At 40.9% G+C, this 26902-nt stretch overlaps 1 protein-coding gene and 1 long non-coding RNA gene across 2 annotated transcripts; both read left to right on the top strand.

Annotated features, from left to right (window-relative positions):
* Positions 1–174: 174 nt before the first annotated feature.
* On the top strand, positions 175–26902 carry LOC103507144. The gene is made up of 19 exons (XM_026822083.1): positions 175–224; positions 584–869; positions 1229–1463; positions 2059–2268; positions 3184–3304; positions 7331–8004; positions 9668–9788; positions 10657–10826; positions 11264–11299; positions 11439–11546; positions 14550–14742; positions 16260–16359; positions 20207–20345; positions 21119–21316; positions 21949–22062; positions 23122–23208; positions 23691–23876; positions 25300–25469; positions 26388–26902. Exons 1-19 carry the CDS (start codon positions 175–177, stop codon positions 26616–26618), a joined length of 3429 nt encoding a protein of 1142 aa, XP_026677884.1. The 3' UTR covers positions 26619–26902.
* Positions 17466–17951, top strand: LOC113466551. The gene is made up of 2 exons (XR_003390919.1): positions 17466–17646; positions 17794–17951. It is a non-coding gene; the product is annotated as an uncharacterized LOC113466551 (long non-coding RNA).

Genomic DNA, 26902 nt, shown 5'->3' with positions numbered 1-26902 from the left:
GAAGAATAAATTAAATACAACGGATATTAATTTAAAAAAAAAAAAAATCATAATACATAGTTCCTAAGTGCCTCCTTCCCTATTCAAAACCAGGGCTCTAGAGTGTTAACCCGGTTTTGTCCTGAAAGACCCTTGGACGTTCAAAGCGTTCATAAATGAACTTACACGAGACTAATGGTTTCACCAACCTTCTTTATAGACTCTAACAGCCTGTTTGCTAACAAGTCTGTTAAGCCTATACATACCAAATGGAACTTAATAGGCTGTTAGAGGAGTTCTCGCATTCTGATTGGTTCTTTCATTTTGGGTCGATGACTCCTTGCTGCCATATTCATCTGGATGAATCATGTAGTGTGATACCCACTAGACCACGGAGACTACCAATAAAGAACCATACGTTAACCCGGTGCTTAAATGGGAAAGCTTAAGAGAGTCTTCTCTGACATATCAATTGAGCTATCACGAGACCGAAAGAAAAACCTGCCAGGAGTGGAACCCGGAACCTCCGGCGTGCAAGCCTAGTGTGATACCCACTAGACCACGGAGGCTACCAATAAAGAACCATATATCACGAGACCGAAAGAAAAACCTGCCGGGAGTGGAACCCGGAACCTCCGGCGTGCAAGCCTAGTGTGATACCCACTAGACCACGGAGACTACCAATAAAGAACCATATCATGGACCTGCGGGACCACAACCACCGCGAACTCAGCAAGGACTTCCAGCTCTACTGGAAACTCCTCGAGGAGGAAGGCGAAATCGAAATCGTCCTGAAGGCCAACTCAACCTCCTATCTCGGCCTCGGGTGGAGGCCACGCAGTCTGACAGCGGCCTGCAAGAACTTCCCCGAGATAGCCGACGATGGGCTGGCCGCTCCGGAGACTCATTCGAGCGTGAAGGCCGAGCCTAAGTCGGAACCGGAGCCTAAATCGGAGCCTGAACCGAAGAGCGAACCTGAGCCGAAGACGGCGGGCGAGGCTGAACCTAAATCAGAACCTGAGCCTAAGTCTGCACCTGAGCCTAAGTCTGCACCTGACCCTAAGTCTGAGCCTGAGCCAAAATCTGAGCCAGAACCAAAATCTGAACCTGAGCCAAAATCAGAACCTGAGTCGAAGAGTGAGCCTGAGCCTAAGAGTCAGCGGCCTGCAAGAACTTCCCCGAGATAGCCGACGATGGGCTGACCGCTCCGGAGACTCATTCGAGCGTGAAGGCCGAGCCTAAGTCAGAGCCTGAGCCTAAATCGGAGCCTGAACCGAAGAGCGAACCTGAGCCGAAGACGGCGGGCGAGCCTGAACCTAAATCAGAACCTGAGCCTAAGTCTGAGCCTGAGCCAAAATCTGAGCCTGAGCCAAAATCTGAGCCTGAACCAAAATCTGAACCTGAGCCAAAATCAGAACCAGAACCTAAGAGTGAGCCTGAGCCTAAGAGCGAGCCTGAACCTAAATCAGAACCAGAACCTAAGGGTGAACCTGAACCTACTGGGGAGCCTAAATCCGAGCCTGAACCTACCTCGGAGCCTGAGCCTAAGGCAGAGCCTGGTGAGTAGAAAATTCAGTCAGTCGTCTTATGTCCGAAACCGCGATCTATATTATTAACCATACACAATTATCAACAGCCTCTTGATCTCGGGAAGTTACTTTACAACTAACTGTAATTAAACTCACATGAAGGGGTAAACGCTTCGATGTGCGAAACACTTCATCACAAGACATGAAAATGTACCCGATCCACTCGATCTAAATTTAGGGGTTGGATGGAAGAGAATGTCTTAGGCATTAACTCATGAGAGCCGAGGCCTACATTAAAGTCACACCAAACTTGGCCAAAGCCTTCTCTCTTTTTCGCTGATAGCTCAGTCGCTCTACGTCAGAGTGCATCGGGGATCTGTCTATTAGTTAGAAAACAAAATTTCCTAGACTCATTCGAGCGTGAAGGCCGAGCCTAAGTCGGAACCGGAGCCTAAATCGGAGCCTGAACCGAAGAGCGAACCTGAGCCGAAGACAGCGGGCGAGCCTGAACCTAAATCAGAACCTGAGCCTGAGCCAAAATCTGAGCCAGAACCAAAATCTGAGCCTGAGCCAAAATCTGAGCCAGAACCAAAATCTGAACCTGAGCCAAAATCAGAACCTGAGCCGAAGAGTGAGCCTGAGCCTAAGAGCGAGCCTGAACCTAAATCAGAACCAGAACCTAAGGGTGAACCAGAACCTACTGGGGAGCCTAAATCCGAGCCTGAACCTACCTCGGAGCCTGAGCCTAAGGCAGAGCCTGGTGAGTAGAAAATCAAGTCAGTCGTCTTATAGCGCGTCTGCCTTGTAAGCGCTAGGTCGCGGGTTCCCGCCCGGGGCGGATTTTATTCTAAACGGATAAGGTTCGTTCTCGCAATGGTTGGCTTTCTCCTATCCTGTCTTCCTTCTTTTTTCGATTTCGGGACGATAAGACCTTAGCAGTTAAAGTTCCCTCTGTCAAAGCTCTTTTTTTTTAATGTCTGTCTGTTTCTTCTCTCTCCTTTTCTTCTCAAATTCTACGACATTTTTCGTTTTTCTTTTTTTTCTCCTAATTTACGGACTTCTTTTTACGATTTTTCATCATTTCTCTACTTCTATTTCTCCTCTTTAAGTGGTTTTTATGTATTATAATATTTATAATTTTGGCTCAAATTTTTACAAAGCATACAATTGAGGTAAGTATGAAAACGCATGATGTGCAAGATCTTCATAAGCTTCTAGTTTCTATTTTCTAAAAATGGTAAGTTTTAAGCACTTTTTCCTTGCATGGCTTATTAATATGTTGCTTTTGGGTTGAAAATCGCATGCATTGAATTTCATTCACTGTGTAATTTATTGTGGACTTACTTTAAACTTTGTGTAGGTACGTTGGGTATGTATGAAATTTATATAAAGTCTTTTAGTCGGTGACTATTGGTCACATATGCAGGACCGTACTTAAGGGGGGAGCTTCATTTTTCTTATTTTCTATAGGCCAGATACCCAAAATTCGCTCGCCCCCCTCCCCCCTTTCTCGAGCTTCATTTTTCTCCTTTAGTGCATGCCAGACTCCGAAAATTCGCATGTGTTATTATTTTCATGTGTTAATTTCGTTGAATAAAAAGTAATTTCATCACTTTTACCATATTCTATTCTACCCCACTTATTACCATTTCAACCCTTTTTTTTCTCATCTCAGGTGTAATTCTCAACGCATACACACCTAAGCATGACTTCAACCCCATGGACTGTACTGATATTGTTATCGGTACTGCTCGCGGTAGTTCCTTCAGAGTTTGGGATTACTACACCAGAGACCGGTAAGTGAATTTGCCTCTACTGATTTCATTTGTTTAATCAATCAACCAAACAATACTAATCAATTAATCAATCATGAATTCTTTGCGGTAAAGCAGAGGCTTTTCCCAACTTTTGTCGATATCTAAAGTCCGCCCCGGGCGGGAATCGAACCCGCGGCCTAGCGCTTACAAGGCAGACGCACTACCAACTAAGCCTAACTAGGCTGGCCCTTAACTATCTTGAACAATTTAACCACATCTCTAATACAGTCTCGCATTCAACTTTGGACCTTGTTTTTTCAATCTTAGAACCGAAGCATATCACAGTAACAGAATCACCTGATCCCCTGCTTGAGATTGACTTGTACCACCCGACACTGGATATTGACATCTATTTATTAGAGAATAGAATTTTTCCTGTTGCATGTCGTCAGATTGCGCCTTTTTGTATAGGTCAAATTTCTTTTTGAATTTTTAAAAGAAAATGTTGATCAAATACAGTCTCGCATTCAACTTTGGACCTTATTTTTTCAAACTTAGAACCGAAGCATATCACAGTAACAGATTCACCTGATCCCCTGCTGGAGATTGACTTGTACCATCCGGCACTGGATATTGACATCTATTTATTAGAGATTAGAATTTTTCCTGTTGCATGTCGTCGGATTGCGCCTTTTTGTATAGGTCAAATTTCTTTTTGAATTTTTAAAAGAGAATGCTGATCAGGGAAATTTCGAAATAAAAACTTACCAAAAGGTACTAAAAAGATAATTTCACTACTGAATTTCACTTGTTTTAATGTAAATTTTCTGCAGATTTCATTGGTGAAAACCATTTTTCTCTATGTTTAACTGGAAAAAAAAAAGTTCTGAGTAGTTTATCAAGGGAAAAGGTCGTTTATTTTAAAGAAAAAACAAAATGGCGAATATCTCGGAAACTAAGCGAGATAGGAAAAAAAGTTATGAATGTTTTTTTTTTTTGTTGGAAATGACCTCAGGAATCTACCCTTTTGGTAACCTTTTTCCTGTTCACCCTGTAGACAAGTGGGTTATTCATCTAGGCAACACATCGTCATTAAATTAAATATCTCTCAGAGAGGGTGATCTGTAAATGCATATAAACTCATATTTAGTGTTGTGTATTAAACAAGAAATTTTAATGTGATCGCATGAATGGTGCTTATTTGGGTGTTCTGTTGTAACATTTACAATATCTCCAACCGTTTAGTCGATATAGCTGAAAACCGCCAAAAAGCGGTCAAAATGCCGTCAACCGCAGCACCTATTTTAACCAAACGTTTTGTGTTGCATCCTTGTCACATTTGTGAACTACATACCAAGTCTTTAGCTTATACCGTTCCCGAGATATTGTTAAATTACACCGAAAACCACCAAAAAGCGATTAAAATGCCGCCAAGCGTTGCACCGGTCTTATCCAAAAGTTTCGTGTCGCATCCTTGTCACATTTGACATCTACATACCAAATTTCAAGTCTCTAACTCTTACCGTTCGATAATGTACGGTAATTTGCTGTAAAAGTACGGTACTATGCAAAAATGTACGACTTTACAAAAGTGGCATACGGTAAAGTACGGTATTTGCAGCAAAATTGTACGGTAATCTCAGCTGACCAGTCTGGCAACACTGACAGGAAGTAAAAATGTACGATATTTCTAGCAGTTTTCAAATTTCCTAACAGTGTACGGTAATTTGGGAGGATCGATCTGGCAACACTGGACTTAACATTAATTACCTATAAAAAGCTGTTTTTAAAATAGAAACAGCTTGTTCAAAGCAGGAAACAGATTGCTCGAAGCAAAAAACAGCTTGTTTAAAGCAAAAAACAGCCTATTCACAGCAAAAAGCAGCGTGTTCAAAGCAAAAAACAGCTTGTTCAAAGCAAAAAACAGCTTGTTCAAAGCAAAAAACAGCTTGTTCAAAGCAAAAAACAGCTTGTTCAAAGCAAAAAACAGCTTGTTCAAAGCAAAAAACAGCTTGTTCAAAGCAAAAAACAGCTTGTTCAAAGCAAAAAACAGCTTGTTCAAAGCAAAAAACAGCTTGTTCAAAGCAAAAAACAGCTTGTTCAAAGCAAAAAACAGCTTGTTCAAAGCAAAAAACAGCTTGTTCAAAGCAAAAAACAGCTTGTTCAAAGCAAAAAACAGCTTGTTCAAAGCAAAAAACAGCTTGTTCAAAGCAAAAAACAGCTTGTTCAAAGCAAAAAACAGCTTGTTCAAAGCAAAAAACAGCTTGTTCAAAGCAAAAAACAGCTTGTTCAAAGCAAAAAACAGCTTGTTCAAAGCAAAAAACAGCTTGTTCAAAGCAAAAAACAGCTTGTTCAAAGCAAAAAACAGCTTGTTCAAAGCAAAAAACAGCTTGTTCAAAGCAAAAAACAGCTTGTTCAAAGCAAAAAACAGCTTGTTCAAAGCAAAAAACAGCTTGTTCAAAGCAAAAAACAGCTTGTTCAAAGCAAAAAACAGCTTGTTCAAAGCAAAAAACAGCTTGTTCAAAGCAAAAAACAGCTTGTTCAAAGCAAAAAACAGCTTGTTCAAAGCAAAAAACAGCTTGTTCAAAGCAAAAAACAGCTTGTTCAAAGCAAAAAACAGCTTGTTCAAAGCAAAAAACAGCTTGTTCAAAGCAAAAAACAGCTTGTTCAAAGCAAAAAACAGCTTGTTATCTTCAACGGAAAACCGAAAATTTACAGGAGTAGGAAAAAAATTATATATATTGGACGGCTTCGCGGACCACCTGAAACCTGCCACTAGGTGGTCTGCGGACCACCAGTTGGGAACCACTGATCTAAAGAGAGGTCTACTATAGTATGGACAATGGGTATGCTACGACACGGACTACATGAGTCTATGTAGCAAGTGTTTCATTGCTACGAAATAAAAACGGCGGTGAAACACTCATCTTTCATCATTCAGTAGCATCATCGATGTCGATGGTAGCCAAACTTGATAAAGCCAGGTTAGTTGTTGTGCGAAAGAGCTGTCGGTCTTGAGCCAGTGTTTTGCAGTCGGTGAATGTCATGCCGAGCCATTCGCTGATGTTATGGAACCACATTCTCCTCGGCCTGCCTCTCCCTCTCGTGCCCTCCATGTTACACTCCATCACATCCAGCATCAACTCCCCACTAGATCCTCTCAACACATGTCCAGCGAATTTGATTTTCCTCTCTCGGATGATGTTCAGCCATTCAAAATGAGTTTTCCCCATGCGTCTAAGGATTTCGCAGTTTGTGATTCTATCCCTCCAGCTAACCTTTAACATCCTTCGGTAACACCAATTCTCAAATGAGTTAATTCTTCTGCTGGTTTCCTCTTTCAAAGTCCAGGATTCACACCCATATGACATCACAGAGAATATGTAGGTTTGGAGTAGACGAAGTTTTGTTTTTCTAGATATGTTGCGTCTCATTATTTCTTTGTGTCTCCAGAATGATGTTTTGGCAATTGCTATTCTTCTCTTTATTTCATCATCACTTTTTCCATCGGAGCTTATGTTTGCCCCAAGATATTTGTAGTTGTTCACTCCTTCCAAGGTTTGGTTATCAATCTCTATCTTTGGGGTTCTTCTATTTGCCTTCTTACTGACCAACATTATTTTAGATTTGTTTATATTTATTTTCATGTTATACTTGATGGAGCTTTCGTGCAAGTTTTCTAGAAGTGTGACAAGGTCTTGTTTAGTGTTTGCCAGTAAAACAAGATCATAAATCAACTAATTAATAAAATTCCTCACTGGTACAGACACTGTTGAAAAATGAGGCTCACAATCCGTTGCTTTCATTGGTTTAATCCCGGCCGAGGTAATTTTAACCTCAACATTGTTTGAGAATTTGACAATAGTAACAGCCCAAAGGTCCGTTCCGAAAAGTTATAAATAAGCACTTTTGTTTTTCCTCCCAAATATTGACACCTCGTTTCGCTTGTTCACACAGTAATATTTCTCCTAACAGGCTTTCAGTAGTTCAGTACAATTTCCACCTTCTTTCTCTATCTTTTGCACCCTTTGCACTGTTATGACTCGGCACCCTTTTTTTTTTCTCTTTGTATCATACAATTGTAGATGCTAATGAAGATTCATCCGCTGAACCTGAACCTAAATCTGAGCCTGAACCTAAGAGTGAGCCTGAACCTAAATCGGAACCAGAACCTAAATCAGAGCCTGAACCTAAATCGGAGCCTGAATCAAGTGCTGAACCTACATCTGAACCTGAACCTAAATCTGAACCAGAGCCTAAATCGGAACCTGAACCTAAATCTGAGCCTGAACCTAAATCAGAGCCAGAGCCTAAATCAGAGCCTGAACCTAAATCTGAGCCTGAACCTAAATCAGAGCCAGAGCCTAAATCGGAACCTGAACCTAAATCAGAGCCAGAGCCAAAATCTGAACCTGAGCCTAAATCAGAACCTGAGCCTAAATCAGAGCCTGAACCTAAATCTGAACCAGAGCCTAGATCGGAACCTGAACCTAAATCTGAGCCTGAACCTAAATCTGAGCCTGAACCTAAATCAGAACCAGAGCCAAAATCTGAGCCTGAGCCTAAATCAGAACCTGAGCCTAAATCTGAAACCGAACCAAAGAGCGAACCTGAATCAAGGGCGGCGCCTAAATCGGCACCCAAAGGAAAAGCGGACCACCATCACGACCATGATCACAGTGGCCATAATCACGATCATGGGGCCCATGTTGACCACACTTCCTCGACAGCCAAGAAAGGTAATAGAGAGTTTTTTCAACCGAAATTAGCTTTAATTGAACTCTTGAACGTTATTTGGAGAAAACTCATTTCTGCGCATGAGCAAAAACGAGTTATGGTCAAATAACGTTTAAGAGTTCAATTGATGGGACGTTAATTTTGGTTTCAAAAACTCTAATGTGTGCTCGACTTATGTAAATATTCTGTGTGACTTCAAACCGATGTGTAAATACTCGTCTCTGTGTGTGTTTGTGTTTGTGTTTCTTCAAATTCTTGACGTTTCGCAGTACGGTCGTTTCCTCGCATGAAATTTGGTTTGATCCAGCCAGTCTAGTTAGCTTGGAGGGTAGCGCGTCTGCCTTGAAAGCGCTAGGCCGCGGGTTCGATTCCCGCCCGTGGCGGATTTTATCCTAAACGGATGAGGTTCGTTCTCGCAATGGCTGACTTTCTCCTATCCTGTCTTCCTTCTCTTTTCGATTTCGGGACGATAAGACCTTAGCAGTTAAAGTTCCCTCTGTCAAAGCTCTTAAAAAAAAAAAAAAAATGTCTGTCTGTTTCTTCTCTCTCCTTTTCTTCTCACAAAGCTCTTAAAAAAAAAAAAAAAAAAATGTCTGTCTGTTTCTTCTCTCTCCTTTTCTTCTCAAATTCTGCGACATTTTTCGTTTTTCTTTTTTTTTCCTCCTAATTTACGGACTTCTTTTTACGATTTTTCATCATTTCTCTACTTCTATTTCTCCTCTTTAAGTGGTCTTTATGTATTAAAATTTTGGCTCAAATTTTTACAAAGCATCAACAGAATTGAGGTAAGTATGAAAACGCATGAGGTACAAGATCTTCCTAAGCTTCTAGTTTCTATTTTCTAAAATGGTAAGTTTTAAGCACTTTTTCCTTGCATGGCTTATTAATATGTTGCTTTTGGGCTGAAAATCGCATGCATTGAATTTCATTCACTGTGTAATTTATTGTGAACTTACTTTTAACTTTGTGTAGGTAGGTATGTATGAAATTTATATAAAGTGTTTTAGTCGGTGACTGTTGGTCACATATACAGGGCCGTATTTAAGGGGGTAGCTTCATTTTTCTGATTTTCTGTAGGCCAGATACCCAAAATTCGCTCGCCCCCCTCCCCCCTTTCTCGAGCATCATTTTTCTCCTTTAGTGTATGCCAGGCTCCGAAAATTCGCATGTGTTATTATTTTCATGTGTTAATTTTGTTGAATAAAAAGTAATTTTATCACCATTACCATATTCTATTTAAGCTATACTTCCTTATGATGCCTGCGAAATTCCGAAGTTCTAGCTTTACCGGAAGGGGTAGAAAAAACGGTTTGAAAATCGCTTATTTTACGACTGACTGACTCACTGTGTGCCAAGCTTAAAAAACCTGGGTGAATCATTTTTCCTGAACGTTGCGGATGTTTTTCTTTATAATTTTTGATTTCTGTTTTACTTCTTTTAAATAAATGGAATAATTTTTATTACTTTTTGAATTAAAACATGTTTTTCATTTTTTGTTCATCGGGGGAATAGAACTATACCTTTTTTTTCTATCGGGGGAATAGAACCATACCCTTCTGGCTTCAAATTTTGCAATCGGGGGAATCGGTATAAAATGGGGGGAATTGAATGCTGTCCATTCTACCCCACTTATTACCATTTCAACCCTTTTTTTTCTCATCTCAGGTGTAATTCTCAACGCATACACACCTAAGCATGACTTCAACCCTATGGACTGTACTGATATTGTTATCGGTACTGCTCGCGGGAGTTCCTTCAGAGTTTGGGATTACTACACCAGAGACCGGTAAGCGAATTTGCCTCTACTGATTTCATTTGTTTAATCAATCAACCAAACAACTAATCAATCATGAATTCTTTGCGGTAAAGCAGAGCCTTTTCACAACTTTTGTCGATATCACAGCATTTAAAGTATTACTTTCATTTACTCAATCATCACATTTATCATCCCTTCATGAATTCTTTGCGGTAAAGCAGAGCCTTTTACCAACTTTTGTCGATATCACAGCATTTAAAGTATTACTTTCATTTACTCAATCATCACATTTATCATCCCTCGTTTCTTTTGACTTGTAATGCCGCCCCTGGTTGCTACTCGATTAAAGTAGCTACTCAATTGTCCTCTCGAGGCTGAGTGCACCCCGAACTCCAAGCACAGAGCCGAAGAAACTTTGACCCCGCCGGGCCGGGAAACAATAACAAAGAAAAAACGGCCCTATTTTCCAATGTTGCCCTTTCTAATCTGACCTGAATTCCTATGTCCCCAGTTCGACTCCCCGTCAGGACACATTCTGGGGCGGCAAGAACGATCTAACCCTCGTTTCTTTTGACTTGTAATGTCGCCCCTGGTTGCTACTCGATTAAAGTAGCTACTCAATTGTCCTCTCGAGGCTAAGTGCACCCCGAACACCAAGCACAGAGTTGAAAAAACTTCGGCCCCGCCACGCCGGGAAACAACAACAACAACAACAACAACAACAACAACAACAACTACAACAACAACAACAACAACAACAACAACAACAACAACAACAACAACAACAACAACAACAACAACACCAACACCAACAACAACAACAACACCAACAAAGAAAAAACGGCCCCATTTTCCAATGTTGCCCTTTCTAATCTGACCTGAATTCCTATGTCCCCAGTTCGACTCCCCGTCAGGACACATTCTGGGGCGGCAAGAACGATCTAACCGCCGCCATGGGTTACGAGAAGGATGGTGTCACCACTATAGTGTTCCGCAAGAAGCTCATTTCTCACGAGCCGACAGACCATTCCATTGAGAATGATATTATGCATGTGATTTGGGCCAAGGGTAAGTTTTTACTATTTTGTGACAGAAGCTCATTTCTCACGAGCCGACAGACCATTCCATTGAGAATGATATTATGCATGTGATTTGGGCCAAGGGTAAGTTTTTACTATTCTGTGGCTTTCTCTCAAGTGGCATGATGGAGGTTCTTCTGGAGGAGGGTTTGATGGAGGTTCTTCTGGAGGAGGATATGATGATGGTTTTTCTGGAGGAAATAATAATAATAATAAACGACTGGATGCCCTTCGCACTCAACCTTTGCTATTTCTTTAGCGAGGGAAATTTCAGGTTGGCATCCTCCCTGTTTAAAGTCCCCAGCCAGACAATGTGTCGCCTACCGCCCCTGCCAATGTTTTTAAATATCATCCTTTAAAACAATCCATAATCCAATCTATCTAAAAATCTAAATCATGATTTTACAATCCTTAATCTATTCACAGGTCAAGAGATTGGCAAGTACAATCACTTCCCCAAGAGCGGCTTGGATCACCCTAATCCTGATCCGCCTAAGCCTGATACTCATGAACGTTCGTATATTGATAATAAGTTCGGTCCAGACTGGTACATTCCAGATGATGATCATAGGTACGATATAGATGATGATGATGATACTGGGTGGCTTGGAGAAGGATCAGGCAAGCTACAAGCAATTCTATCAACCTGACGAACTCAAATATCACGGCCATGGAAGTCAACGTGGTGTCACCAGTATTAACTTCTACGGTAAGCATTATGTGTCATTAATGGTGGCTTGGAGAAGGATCAGGCAAGCTACAAGCAATTCTATCAACCTGACGAACTCAAATATCACGGCCATGGAAGTCAACGTGGTGTTACCAGTATTAACTTCTACGGTAAGCATTATGTGTCATTAATCGTCTTATTTCACTTGAAATAACTCTGCCTTGGTGGTGTAGTGGTCAAGACGCTCGCCTGGTAAACAGGAAGGCGTGAGTTCAATCCCAGCCAATATCCATATCACACACATACTCATCGATATCCTGACAACTCATATGAGCCTCACCATGACAACTCATATGATCCTCACCCTAATCCTAATCCTAATCCTGATCCTAAGCCTGATGCTCATGAACGTTCGTATATTGATAATAAGTTCGGTCCAGACTGGTACATTCCAGATAATGATCATAGGTACGATATAGATGAAAATGATCGTTCGTACATTCCAGAAAATGATGATGCGTACGGTCCAGATTGGTACATTCCAGATAATGATCATAGGTACGATCTAGATGAAAATGATCGTTCGTACATTCCAGATAATAATGATTCGTACGGTCCAGATTGGTACAGTCCAGATAATGATCATAGGTACGATCTAGATACTGATCACTCGTACGGTCCAGATAATGATCATTCGTACGGTCCCGACAATGATTATTCTCCAAGAAATGATGGGTATGCTGGAGGAGGATATGATGATAGGTATTCTGGAGGAGGTTATGATGATAGGTATTCTGGAGGAGGATATGATGGAGGTTCTTCTGGAGGAGGATATGATGGAGGTTATTCTGGAGGAGGTTATGATGGAGGCTATTCTGGAGGAGGATATGATGATAGGTATTCTGGAGGAGGATATGATGGAGGTTCTTCTGGAGGAGGATATGATGGAGGTTATTCTGGAGGAGGTTATGATGATAGGTATTCTGGAGGAGGATATGATGGGTATTCTGGAGGAGGATATGATCTCTCCGTTCCTCTGTCTAACTGTTCCATTCCCTCTGTTCCCCAGGTATCACCACACTCTTGCTCCACTCTCTATTTGTTCCAATTTCTCCGTTCCTCTGTCTAACTGTTCCATTCCCTCTGTTCCCCAGGTATCACCACACTCTTGCTCCACTCTCTATTTGTTCCAATTTCTCCGTTCCTCTGTCTAACTGTTCCATTCCCTCTGTTCCCCAGGTATCACCACACTCTTGCTCCACTCTCTATTTGTTCCAATTTCTCCGTTCCACTCTCTAACTGTTCCATTATCTCCGTTCCCCTGTCTAACTTTTCCATTATCTCCGTTCCTCTGTCTAACTGTTCCATTCCCTCTGTTCCCCAGGTATCACCACACTCTTGCTCCACTCTCTATTTGTTCCAATTTCTCCGTTCCTCTGTCTAACTGTTCCATTATCTCTGTTCCACTGTCTAACTGTTCCATTCCCTCTGTTCCCCAGGTATCACCACACTCTCGTTCCAACGTAAACGTATCACGCAAGACTCCAAGGACTTCTCCTTCACGGATGACAAGTGTTTGTATCTGATGTTCCCCATCAAGGGAGGCTCGTTTAACCCGGTCAATAAGAAGATCCGAAAACACGAGGTCATTCCTGCGTTCTCGTCGCAAAGGGTGTGCTTCCGAAACTGTGCCAGAGGTGAGCAAAGGGTTAATCGATTAATAATAATAATAATAGACTCTTGAGTGGAAGGTAACCACTAGGCGAGGTTAATGCCTTAGGCGTTCTCTACCACCTAACCCTTAGAGCTCTATTATTATGTGGTCAAAATCTCAAATAAATGAGGATAAAATTCCATACCTCGGCTGGGATCGAACCCTGGTACAATTAATGATACACTGGTACAATGATAGAGGTGATAAAGAGGTTCCTTGTGCCAAAAACTGGTACAGTTGTTTTCGACCGAGTCTTTTGGATATTTTGGCTGGTGAGAGGCAGTTATCAGGGTTAACTTCAGTGAACCATTAGGAAATAAACGTGATCCGACTTTTGGGTCAACTTTGTTGTAAAATAAAAAAAACCTTTATTCAATTTTACAGGAAGAAGCTCATTTCTCACGAGCCGACAGACCATTCCATTGAGAATGATATTATGCATGTGATTTGGGCCAAGGGTAAGTTTTTACTATGTTGTGGCTTTCTCTCAAGTGGCAGGGTTCTCCTGGTAGAGCCTTCCTTTAACATATTTCACCAGGGTGGTCTTGATTGTTCCTAGACTTTGTGAGTCCCTAAGGTATCCCGATGAAAAGAATTAAATTTTGGCCGTTACAACGAAAACAGCCTCGGAACTAGAGAATTTGAAATCAAACCGCCAACCTCTCGGATACCCACAAACGTTTGCTGCAACTTTCTCAAACACGTCCAAACTAACGAATTTCATTGCATTGCACGTTACATTGCACAAGTCTGGACCCACCATTAAGTGGCAGGGTTCTCCTGGTAGAGCTTTCCTTTAGCATATTTCACCAGGGTGGTTTTGATTGTTCCTAGACTTTGTGAGTCCCTAAGGTATCCCTATGAAAAGAATTAAATTTTGGCCGTCACATCGAAAACAGCCTCAGAACTAGAGAATTTGAAATCTCCATTTTGGGTCTGAATTTCGAGATTAATCATTTTTGGTGCTCCCCTTCCCCTATAAGAGAAATAACATGGTCGACTTTACAGAAATAATGTTTCAAAATTTCTGTAAAAATCATCCTACCCAGGAAATTATTCATGGTCCGGCACTGGTACCAAATCAGCTGATATATAACCTTCGATTTGAAAAGTGTCTTTCGTTTTGGCCCCAAACGCTCTCTCTATGTTATTCTTACTCTGAGAGCAGCCCCAAATGGATAGTGAAGTTATGTCACGTAAAGTCACGTTGCGCGTGGTTAGTTTCCGGATGGATGAGTATATCCAGGCAATCGCGCTGCTGCTTTCTTTTTCCAAAGTGGCTTTGAAACTAGGAACTGGTCTTCAAAAACTTGTTCACTTTATTTCAGAATCACCAAACGCCCAGCCCGCCCCCGGGGCCGCGTCGACCAATAGCGTGCCTTCTCCGGGCTCTGACTCCGCCCCTTCCTCCTCTCCTGATCTGCGATTGGCTGAAACCCAAACGCCCAAGCTCAACTATTGCCGAGGGGAGTGGTCAACTCCGCTGGGCTGCGCAGGGGCGGATTGTGAATATAGTGCCAGGTATAAACATACATTCAAGAATACAAACTAACTCGAATAAAAAACTATAGAAAATACAAATAGATTAAAGAACTTCCTGATGGAAAATAGCATATATTCTATTAACGAATTCTGGGAAATAGTTTAATAGTAAGGACAAAAAGGCCATAACTATTAGTTCCTCAGACCTTTCTTTATTATTATCAGTATAGGTAATGCCTTTTGATCAAATGTACCATAGTTACTGGTTGTATATATTTCGTATATGTAACAATTGATTGATCAATAAAATCCATTTCAATTTTAAAGAACACCTACCTATACACAGGGATTACCAGTTTCCAATCACAATTATACAGGGTCACTCACACCCCAAACAAACCGATACCCTCAAACAACGAATACATGGGGACACACAACCACCACTACAGCTTCAACATTCAATCACATTCCACCCTCCGAGGGGAGTGGTCAACTCCGCTGGGCTGCGCAGGGGCGGATTGTGAATATAGTGCCAGGTATAAACATACATTCAAGAATACAAACCAACTCGAATAAAAACTATAGAAAACACAAATACATTCAAGCAGACATTAAAGAACTTCCTGATGGAATATGGCATATATTCTATTAACGAATTCTGGGAAATAGTAAGGACAAAAAGGCCATAACTATTAGTTCCTCAGACCTTTCTTTATTATTATTATCACTATAGTAGTTCTGTGGACTGTAGACCTCACTCAAACTCTTTTGCCAAGCTGAGACGAATGTGTGTATGAATGCAATTAGAATAGAATTGATTAGAATATACTCTGTGTATCCTGCCAGAATGAGACTGAAAAGTCCCTTTACTCCCGCAGTCTAAACAAGGTCTTATGTATTCGGTACAAAATAGGTGTACATTTTATAAAATAATAAACCTTGCTTAAATTTAAAAATAAAAGGAAAAAAATACAATTATTCACATGGTATGGAAATACATAGGAAAGAAGTTACCTATATGTAGGTACGTGTTACGTAATTAAGAGGACAAAGAACAGGTTTTATTATTTTACAACCCCTCAAAAGATATAAAGAATGGTTGACCTTTTTCAAAACATAATAGATAGATTTACCAAGAATTGGGATAGAAAGAACTCAAGGGTATACGAGGGTCATAAATGCGGTAATTTATCTATTAACCAAAAAAATTTGTAACCAAAATTGGACCTGGGACACCAAGCATCGACGTGTCTTGATCCAAGGAAGATGTGTACCAAATTTCATCAAAATCGGACCAGGCAATCGGGAGTTATAGCGGAACATACATTCAAACAAATAAACATCTAAACTGAATGCAAAATGGTCGAGTTAAAACATAGACCTCACTATCGTTCGGTCAATTACTGATTCTTTTTCTCTCCTCTTTTTTTATATATATAAACAGTATAGGTAATGACTTTTGATCAAATGTACCACAGTTAGGTATTGGTTGTATATATTTCATAATAATATATGTAACAATTGATTGATCAATAAAATCCATTTCAATTTCAAAGGTGGAGCTACGTCGGGAAGACGGATGAGATGGCGTTCACGATTACCACGAAACATACCACCACGTGGACCGGGATTGGCTTCTCGGATGATCACAAAATGGTGAGTTTTAATTTTAATATAATCGAAACTCGAATATGGCCATACGTACTGAATTAGGAGGAGTGCTTATTGCTGTCAAGAACAGTATTCCTTCCAAACTAATTTCTATCGCAAATAACGATGTTGAGACTACGTGTTCCGATGGGTATACTGGAGGAGGATATGATGATAGGTATTCTGGAGGAGGATATGATGGAGGTTCTTCTGGAGGAGGATATGATGGAGGTTCTGATGCGTACGGTCCAGATTGGTACATTCCAGATAATGATCATAGGTACGATCTAGATGAAAATGATCGTTCGTACATTCCAGATAATCATAATTCGTACGGTCCAGATTGGTACAATCCAGATAATGATCATAGGTACGATCTAGATACTGATCACTCGTACGGTCCAGATAATGATCATAGGTACGATCTAGATACTGATCACTCGTACGGTCCAGATAATGATCATTCGTACGGTCCCGACAATGATTATTCTCCAAGAAATGATGGGTATACTGGAGGAGGATATGATGATAGGTATTCTGGAGGAGGATATGATGGAGGGTATTCTGGAGGAGGATATGATGGAGGTTCTTCTGGAGGAGGATATGATGGAGGTTATTCTGGAGGAGGTTATGATGATAGGTATTCTGGAGGAGGATATGATGGAGGTTCTTCTAGAGGAGGATATGATGGAGGTTATTCTGGAGGAGGATATGATGGGTATTCTGGAGGAGGATATGATGGAGGTTCTTCTGGAGGAGGATATGATGGAGGTTATGACACAAAATGCCTCAACAGTAACACTAACGCAAGACAATTTTCACACTCAAATCCCGTCACCAAATTTCTGGGTATTACAAAGAAATAGCACCGAAATTCACCATGGATAAGAATTTTCCTATTCGGAAAAATAATATTGGTGACGAATGGAATATATATGGCCAAAGGACTATTATTCCTGACATTATCTATGTTCCTGGCACAGATAACAGGAGTACCATGCCAAACACGGGATTTCACAATTTGACCGCAGTGGAAGAGACCGAATTAAAACAAAAAGCACTGATACACCCACAACTCTTAACAAGAGAAGAAAGGAAATATGCTGGCACAGATAACAGGAGTACCATGCCAAACACGGGATTTCACAATTTGAGCGCAGTGGAAGAGACCGAATTAAAACAAAAAGCACTGATACATCCACAACTCTTAACAAGAGAAGAAAGGAAATATATAGATAAAATGGAATCTAAAACAAAGAGAACAAGTAGAAGAGCATCAAGAAGGCAAGGAAGGTATATCCTGTCTTCCTTCTCTCTTCGATTTCGGGACGATAAGACCATAGCAGTTACAGTTCCCTTTGTCAAAACCTCTTAAAAAAAATATATGTCACGTAAAGTCACGTTGCGTGTGGTTAGTTTCCGGATGGATGACCAAGGAAGGTATTCGGGAAGCTCTCGTGTAAGGCGGACACGTAATTTTGGAGGATATCCATATCCATATGGATATGGAGGATATCCATATAACAGATATGGAGGATATCCATATCACACACATACTCATCGATATCCTGACAACTCATATGAGCCTCACCATGACAACTCATATGATCCTCACCCTAATCTCTATTTGTTCCAATTTCTCCGTTCCTCTGTCTAACTGTTCCATTATCTCCGTTCCACTGTCTAACTGTTCCATTATCTCTGTTCCCCAGGTATCACCACCCTCTCGTTCCAACGCAAACGTATCACGCAAGACTCTAAGGACTTCTCCTTCACGGATGACAAGTGTTTGTATCTGATGTTCCCCATTAAGGGAGGCTCGTTTAACCCGGTCAATAAGAAGATCCGAAAACACGAGGTCATTCCTGCCTTCTCGTCGCAAAGGGTGTGCTTCCGAAACTGTGCCAGAGGTGAGCAAAGGGTTAATCTATTAATGATACACTGGTACAATGATAGAGGCGATAAAGAGGTTCCTTGTGCCAAAAACTGGTAAAGTTGTTTTCGACCGAGTCTTTTGGATATTTTGGCAGGTGAGAGGCAGTTATCAGGGTTAACTTCCGTGAACCATTAGGAAATAAACGTGTTCCGACTTTTGGGTCAACTTTGTTGTAAAATAAAAACCTTTATTCAATTTTACAGGATTCAAATTTTAAAATTTAAAATCATAATGCGCAATGCACCCTAGTGAAACTTGTTCCATATGTCAATGCACAGTGAGGTTCATGAAACTCGGTTTCACCAGTGTGCACTGCTCTGTGTTAACTTTATGCCTTATGTACGGGTTTCACGATTCACGTTTCACCTGGATGTTCCTCTGTCTAACTGTTCCATTCCCTCTGTTCCCCAGGTATCACCACACTCTTGCTCCACTCTCTATTTGTTCCAATTTCTCCGTTCCACTCTCTAACTGTTCCATTATCTCCGTTCCCCTGTCTAACTTTTCCATTATCTCCGTTCCTCTGTCTAACTGTTCCATTCCCTCTGTTCCCCAGGTATCACCACAACCTGGATGGGATGTGTGGTTTCAAGATTGGGGTTTCTCCAATTTTTTGCAGATCGAAAAGTTTCCACTCCCTTCTGTCCTCCGCGTTTACTGTACTTTTAAATTCATATTGAAACCTAACCTGCCTCGGTGGTGTGTTGTGGTTCTCGAGATAGAGCGATCAGTGTGTGAACTATGAAATGTGAACTGTGAATGAGTTTTTGTTCTTATAATATAAGATATCTACTGCTCGTACCTACCTATTAGATACCTTAATATTTTAGTTTTATGTATTGACATATGGTTAAATTTCCATTCTCTTCGTTAGATTTTAATATTAGTACGTAAGCTTAGTTTTAAGTAGGTACCTATTAATCTCGGAAATTTGTAAAAATGTTTTTTTTTTCCAATCCGTAAGTTTGTGAAAATAAATAAATCTCTATCTTATACCGTGTTGAATGTCAAACTTTCAATTGCTATTCCCCAAAAAATCGGTGTTTTTGACATATCACCATATAATTCTGTGGTAATCAGAAGGGCGTGGATTCAATCCCACCCTTTAGAATTCGACCACAATAATGTAGTAGACTACTGCAGGGTTAAAGGGACTCTTTAGTCCTATGCAAGCAGTATAAAAAAAAATCTGGTGTGAACATCACACGACTTTCCTTATCCTATTGAATGGTGCTTATTTGGGTGTTCTGTTGTAACATTTACAATATCTCTAACCGCCTAGTCGATATAGCTGAGAACCGCCAAAAAGCGGTCAAAATACCGCCAACCGGAGCACCTATTTTAACCAAACGTTTTGTCTTGCATCCTTGTCACATTTGTGAACTAAATACCAAATTTCAAGTCTTTATACCGTTCCCGAGATATTGTTAAATTACACCGAAAACCGCCAAAAAGCGATAAAAATGCCGCCAAGCGTTGCACCGGTCTTATCCAAAAGTTTCGTGTCGCATCCTTGTCACATTTGACATCTACATACCAAATTTCGAGTCTCTAGCTCTTACCGTTCGAAAATACCGCCAAGCGTTGCACCGATCTTAAGCGAAAGTTTCGTGTCGCATCCTTGTCATATTTGACAGCTGCATGCCAAATTTCAAGTCTCTAGCTCTTACCGTTCTCACACACACACACACACACACACACACACACACACACACACACACACACACACCAATGGCTGAAACTTTGGATTTAGGGTCTAGGCACCTCAAAACGTGTTTGAAACTTTGGATTTAGGCTCTAGGGACCTCAAAACGTGTTTTGACACTAAAATCTGACCATCGAAAATTTGACCCGAATACATTACTTTCCTTCCTATAGGATAAGGAAAGTAAAAAAGCACTGTTATTTTTATTTCAGTCCCAAACGGACGCCATCTTAGGTTGGGTGGACAACTCAGGCAGACCATTCCTCATGGACACCTGGATAGGAGGATACACATCTCCTCTGCTGGATATTAGTCAAGATGTCACCAATGCTTCTGGATCTACAGTAGACGGTGAGTGACTGATTGGTTGCTAATTCCCGGGGAGCACTCAGCAGCCTCGTGAGGACAATTGAGTAGCTACTTTAATCAACCAGTCGCATAATTACCAGTGTGAAAAGATTATTGAAATATGGAAATTGATTTCAAAGGATGATGCTGTCACACAAAAGTTGTGAAAAAGCCATTTCGTTTCAATTTCTCTATTCCACCGTCTAACTATTTCATTATCTCCGTTCCACTTCCTACTTGTTTCAATTTCTCTATTCCATTATCTCCGTTCCACTTTCTATTTGTTTCAATCTCTCTGTTCCCCTGTACATACCTATTCCATTATCTCCGGTCCACTTTTTGTTTGTTTCAATTTTTCTTTTCCCCTGTCTAACTATTCCATTATCTCCGTTCCACTGTCTAACTGTTCCATTATCTCCGTTCCACTCTCTATAACTGTTCCATTATCTCCGTTCCACTCTCTAACTGTTCCATTATCTCCGTACCTCCTGTCTAACTGTTCCATTCCCTCTGTTCCCCAGGTATCACCACACTCTTGCTCCACTCTCTATTTGTTCCAATTTCTCCGTTCCTCTGTCTAACTGTTCCATTCCCTCTGTTCCCCAGGTATCACCACACTCTTGCTCCACTCTCTATTTGTTCCAATTTCTCCGTTCCTCTGTCTAACTGTTCCATTCCCTCTGTTCCCCAGGTATCACCACACTCTTGCTCCACTCTCTATTTGTTCCAATTTCTCCGTTCCTCTGTCTAACTGTTCCATTCCCTCTGTTCCCCAGGTATCACCACACTCTCGTTCCAACGCAAACGTATCACGCAAGACTCTAAGGACTTCTCCTTCACGGATGACAAGTGTTTGTATCTGATGTTCCCCATTAAGGGAGGCTCGTTTAACCCGGTCAATAAGAAGATCCGAAAACACGAGGTCATTCCTGCCTTCTCGTCGCAAAGGGTGTGCTTCCGAAACTGTGCCAGAGGTGAGCAAAGGGTTAATCTATTAATGATACACTGGTACAATGATAGAGGCGATAAAGAGGTTCCTTGTGCCAAAAACTGGTAAAGTTGTTTTCGACCGAGTCTTTTGGATATTTTGGCAGGTGAGAGGCAGTTATCAGGGTTAACTTCCGTGAACCATTAGGAAATAAACGTGTTCCGACTTTTGGGTCAACTTTGTTGTAAAATAAAAAAAACCTTTATTCAACTTTACAGGAGCAATCACTCTAAATATTAGGGCTGATTGAGAGGCTGACGAAAAACGCCAACCCCGTCTGTACACGGAAAAAGGCGAAGAAAAAGAAGAAGAAGAAGAAGAAGAAGAAGAAGAAGAAGACAGGATTCAAATTTTAAAATTTAAAAGCATAATGCGCAATGCACCCTAGTGAAACCTGTTCCATATGTCAATGCACCAGTGAGGTTCATGAAACTCGGTTTCACCAGTGTGTTAACCTTATGTACGGGTTTCATGATTCACGTTTCACCTGGATGGGTGGTGTGGTTTCAAGATTGGGGTTTCTCCAATTTTTTGCAGATCGAAAAGTTTCCACTCCCTTCTGTCCTCCGCGTTGACTTTACTTTTAAATTCACATTGAAACTTTCTCTTCATTTGCAGAAGAGGACTGGCAGAGTGCCCCAACACCTCCCCGCCTGCAATACAACGTTGAGGTTAAACTAGTCAAGCTGGGGGAGAACTTTGAAGTGCCCGCTCCAGGAATAAGTTCTGTGGGTCTTTGAAGTTCTGCAAAATATATCTGCCTTTTTGGTTCTCCTTATCAAATTAATATTCTATTAATCTATTCTATTCTACCCGCCCCTTGTTTTCACAGAGGGTGTACTCGATCCCCATTCGGGCGCAATATCCGCCCCAGGAGGACTATAGCGCTCATCAGGCCGCCTATATTTACACCCGGGGTCATTGGGCCCCCATTCAGTCTGAGTTTAACCCGCGTCACGACCCCACGCTACGATTCTAAAACCCCCGAAAAACACTTCACCAAATAACTCACTTGACAATCAAAATTATTTTCATCCTTTAAATATTGCGTTCATAATGTCCCCATTCTAATGTACGATTCTAAAACCCCCGAAAAACACTTCACCAAATAACTCACTTGACAATCAAAGTTATTTTCATCCTTTAAATATTGCGTTCATAATGTCCCCATTCTAATGTACGATTCTAAAACCCCCGAAAAACACTGCACCAAATAGCTCACTCGACAATCAAAATTATTTTCATCCTTTAAATATTGGGTTCATAAAGTCCCCAAACACTTCACCAAATAACTCACTCGACAATCAAAAATTATTTTCATCCGACTGAAATTGGGTTTATAAAGTCCCCAAACACTTCACCAAATAACTCACTTGACAATCAAAATTATTTTCATCCGACTTAAATTGGGTTCATAAAGTCCCCAAACACTGCACCAAATAACAAATAACCCACTCGACAATCAAAATTATTTTCATCCGATTTAAATATTGGGTTCATAAAGTCCCCAAACACTTCACCAAATAACAAATAACCCACTCGACAGTCAAAATTATTTTCATCCGATTTAAATATTGGGTTCATAAAGTCCCCAAACACTACACCAAATAACTCAATCCTGTCTTCCTTCTCTCTTCGATTTCGGGACGATAAGACCATAGCAGTTACAGTTCCCTCTGTCAAACCTCTTAAAAAAAATCCCCTTCTAGTGGATGGAGTGCGTTTCAGACTGTAGATAAGTTCAAAAAGCGGATTTTGTGGGTTTCATGTTTTCCTAATTTTCTCCCACAGTCACCTCCACCCTATCAGATGAGAGTAAGGAGGGCGGCGCGGGTATATTCGTGTCAGCCACCAAGTTATACATTGTACTCACGTCACGTGAGCTCACGTGACGTGATAGAGTAGTGAGTCTACCTTTTAAGAGTTAAAAAATAATTATCTAATGTTTTCTATTTTTCTCTCCTAGCTCGGGACATTTGATGTGACGTCATCGTGTACGCGCTACGGGAGCGTATGCCGTGACGTCAGAGTTCACGATTTACCGATATTTTTTAATCGATTCATCTCGGGATCTAGAAGTCGTAGAATAAAAAGAAAAATTCCGCTGTTTTTCATTTTTCCTGCTTTTTGAAACATAACCCAAGTAAGCGCAACTGTTCTAATTTCTATTAGGACCCCATTTGCATTTTTACATGGTTTTACTTAACTTGAGATCTCTGTTTGTAATTTTGTTTGTTTGGGTCAAATCTTGTAACTAAAATTTTTCGTTCTCATGTCCTCAAATTTAACCCCTTCTGTCTCGTATTAATTCGTACTCGTACTCCTTCAGTTCTTCCTCAAAATTAACCCTCTCTGACCCATTTCCAGGGATGACGACAACGTGATCGCTCGCATGAGTCTGGAACTAGATGAAGGCAATTACGAGCGAGGCAGAGCCTTACTGCCCATGGTATCACCTGAGGAGGTACTCAACTCAACCGTGACAGCGGGAAGAGTCGGAGCCCTAACACTGGATCCGGCATATTTGGTTTTCGAACCCGTACAAGGTAAGAGATTAACCGCGCTTGCCGTTTGGCCCCATGCAGAAGGTGCGGGTTCAATCCACCATCGACAAAAATTTGTACTTGAATGTATTATTATGTATTATTATTATGTATTATTATGTATTATTACTTATTATCTATTAAACAATTAGATCGAAGACTTTAGGTTTACGAGATACATACCCCATGATGGTAAACATAATGGTATCAGTAGATAATAATTTAAAAAAAAAATAACAGTTTGAATCAAGGGTGGGGTTAATGCCTATGGCATTCTCTACCACCCCACCCTTGATGTACAGAATATTGTTATCATGACATTTAAAAAAAATATATATATACAAAATCAAAGGGTGGAAAGAAAGGGTGTACTCGTTTTCGATTGTTGCAAATATTTCAACGGGTTACTTTCTGGTGTTCTCGTGTTGACCCAGCACCTAAATGGGGAGTATTGTGTCTCTTCCCGCCCATCTGATGAGAGGCATACGGGATGGGCATGCTACGACACAGGCCACAAGCGTCTAATGTAGCAGTTGTTCCATTGCTACGAACGGCGGTGGAACACTCATCTTTTTTTTAAAAAAAAAAAAAAAAAAAAAAAATCACTGGGAAACATTAATACCCATATTTGAGGGGTTGAGAGGAAGAACGGACTAAGCCATACATAGGGACCTTGTTTCGAGATATTTGGAATTGAAGTGTAGGAGTTATTTTATTTACGAAGTTTTCATTTATTAGTTGCTCGGTACAAATCTCTCAATTAAATAAATATTCAACAAATGGTATACCCATCCGTAAAAGCCGGAGATTGTGCCACGGATGGGGAAAGTTGCACACGTAGGTATAGTATAATAGGGTTAGCCAAAAAAGATTTCTAATAACTTCTAAATTACAGCTGCTCATTGATCCACAGAAATTGTTTACTTCAACGCAGCTGATAATGCTATATAGTTCCCCTTCTAGTGTGCGTCTGCCTTGTAAGCGCTAGGCCGCGGGTTCGATTCCCGCCCGGGGCGGATTTTATCCTGATGGGATAATGTTCGTTCTCGGAACGGCTGGCTTTCTCCTATCCTGTCTTCCTTCTCTCTTCGATTTCGGGACGATAAGACCATAGCAGTTACAGTTCCCTCTATCAAACCTCTTAAAAAAAAAGAAAAAAAATCCCCTTCTAGTGGATGGAGTGCGTTTCAGACTGTAGATAAGTCCAAAAAGCGGATTTTGTGGGTTTCATGATTTCCTAATTTTCTCCCACAGTCACCTCCACACTATCAGATGAGAGTAAGGAGGGCGGCGCGGGTATATTCGTGTCAGCCACCAAGTTATACATTGTACTCACGTCACGTGAGCTCACGTAACGTGATAGTCGTGAGTCTACTTTTTAAGATTTAAAAAAATAATTAATGTTTTCTATTTTTCTCTCCCACAGTTACATCCACCCTATCAGATGAGAGTAAGGAGGGCGGCGCGGGTATATTCGTCTCAGCCACCAAGTTGTACATTGTACTCGGTTGTATTGCGGCTCTAGTGTTTGTGGCTTTGATCCAAGCCGGATGCACACTGTACAAAACCCTGAGGCATCCGCCCACGCAGCATAAGGTGAGTTCATACGAGGCCATGAGTAGATAGATTCGGAGAGACTTAACCAGTGTTGCCAGATGTACGGTAATTACCGTATTTGTACGGTATTCGAGCTTTGGTAGTTTGTGGCTTTGATCCAAGCCGGATGCACACTGTACAAAACCCTGAGGCATCCGCCCACGCAGCATAAGGTGAGTTCATACGAGGCCAGGAGTAGATAGATTCGGAGACTTAACCAGTGTTGCCAGATGTACGGTATTCGAGAATGAGTAGATAGATTCGGAGAGACTTAACCAGTGTTGCCAGATGTACGGTAATTACCGTATTTGTACGGTATTCGAGCTTTGGTACGATAATGTGTACCGTAATGAGTTTTATATGATAATGTACGGTAATTTGCTGGTACTATACAAAAATGTACGACTTTATAAATGTGGCATACGGTAAAGTACGGTATTTTCAGCAAAATTGTACGGTAATCTCAGCTGACCAGTCTGGCAACACTGCCAGGAAGTAAAAATGTACGATATTTCTAGCAGTTTTCAAATTTTCTAACAGTGTACGGTAATTTGGGAGGATCAATCTGGCAACACTGGACTTAATTCATAAAAATAGAATTCATATCTATAAAACGATACTGAACTAAAATAAATCCAAAATCCAAATATAACGATACTGTTAAAGAATCAATTACCATCTTCTAAGAAACTTAATCCTTAAATTCATCCCCTCCAATTAAAGCTACCAAATTGTAACCTGATTGTTACCAAAAATATTTTTAAGTTTAGTAAATTAATAGATTATTATTATTTAGATTTGACCACATAATAATGGAGCTCTAAGGGTTAGGTGGTAGAGAACGCCTAAGGCGTTAACCTCGCCTAGTGGTTGCCTTCCACTCATGAGTCTATTATTATTATTATCTAACCCTTCCCCCTCGTTTCCGCAGGTAACACCTACTCTCTGCCGCGCCAGGCCTCGTCCAACCACGGCCTCGCCTCTCACCCGGGCGGCTACTACACTCACCAGCGGCCAAGCAAGTCACTTATGACGTCATCAGATTCGCCGCAGCTGCAGCCAGACTTCTATTTTATGCCGTCACAGCGGAAATATTCGGGAGAGGTCGTGAGGGTGTATGTCGATTATAATAACACGCCCAAGAAATAGACCGGCCGCAGGGTTCGGGATATGACTAATATATCACGGGTTTGTTTGTTATAATATGTCCAAGAAAATCCCGAAGAAATAGGCCGGGGTGTTATACATATGACCAAAATGTCGCGGGTTCGTTATAATATTCCCAAAAAATAGGCGCGTTATTGTACATATATCCAAGAATATCCCTAAGAAATAGGCGGGGCTCATTGTAATAATACTACTCATTGTATTTTTTCTTTTTTTTTATGCCCAATAAAAGCAAACCATATTATTACTATTCGTTATCGGGCATA

The sequence above is a fragment of the Diaphorina citri genome, unplaced genomic scaffold (genome assembly GCF_000475195.1).
Source record: "Diaphorina citri unplaced genomic scaffold, Diaci psyllid genome assembly version 1.1 scaffold291, whole genome shotgun sequence".
Classification (NCBI taxonomy): domain Eukaryota; kingdom Metazoa; phylum Arthropoda; class Insecta; order Hemiptera; family Psyllidae; genus Diaphorina; species Diaphorina citri.
Note: the sequence above shows the minus strand (reverse complement) of the source record. Positions and strands in the feature narration are given on the sequence as shown.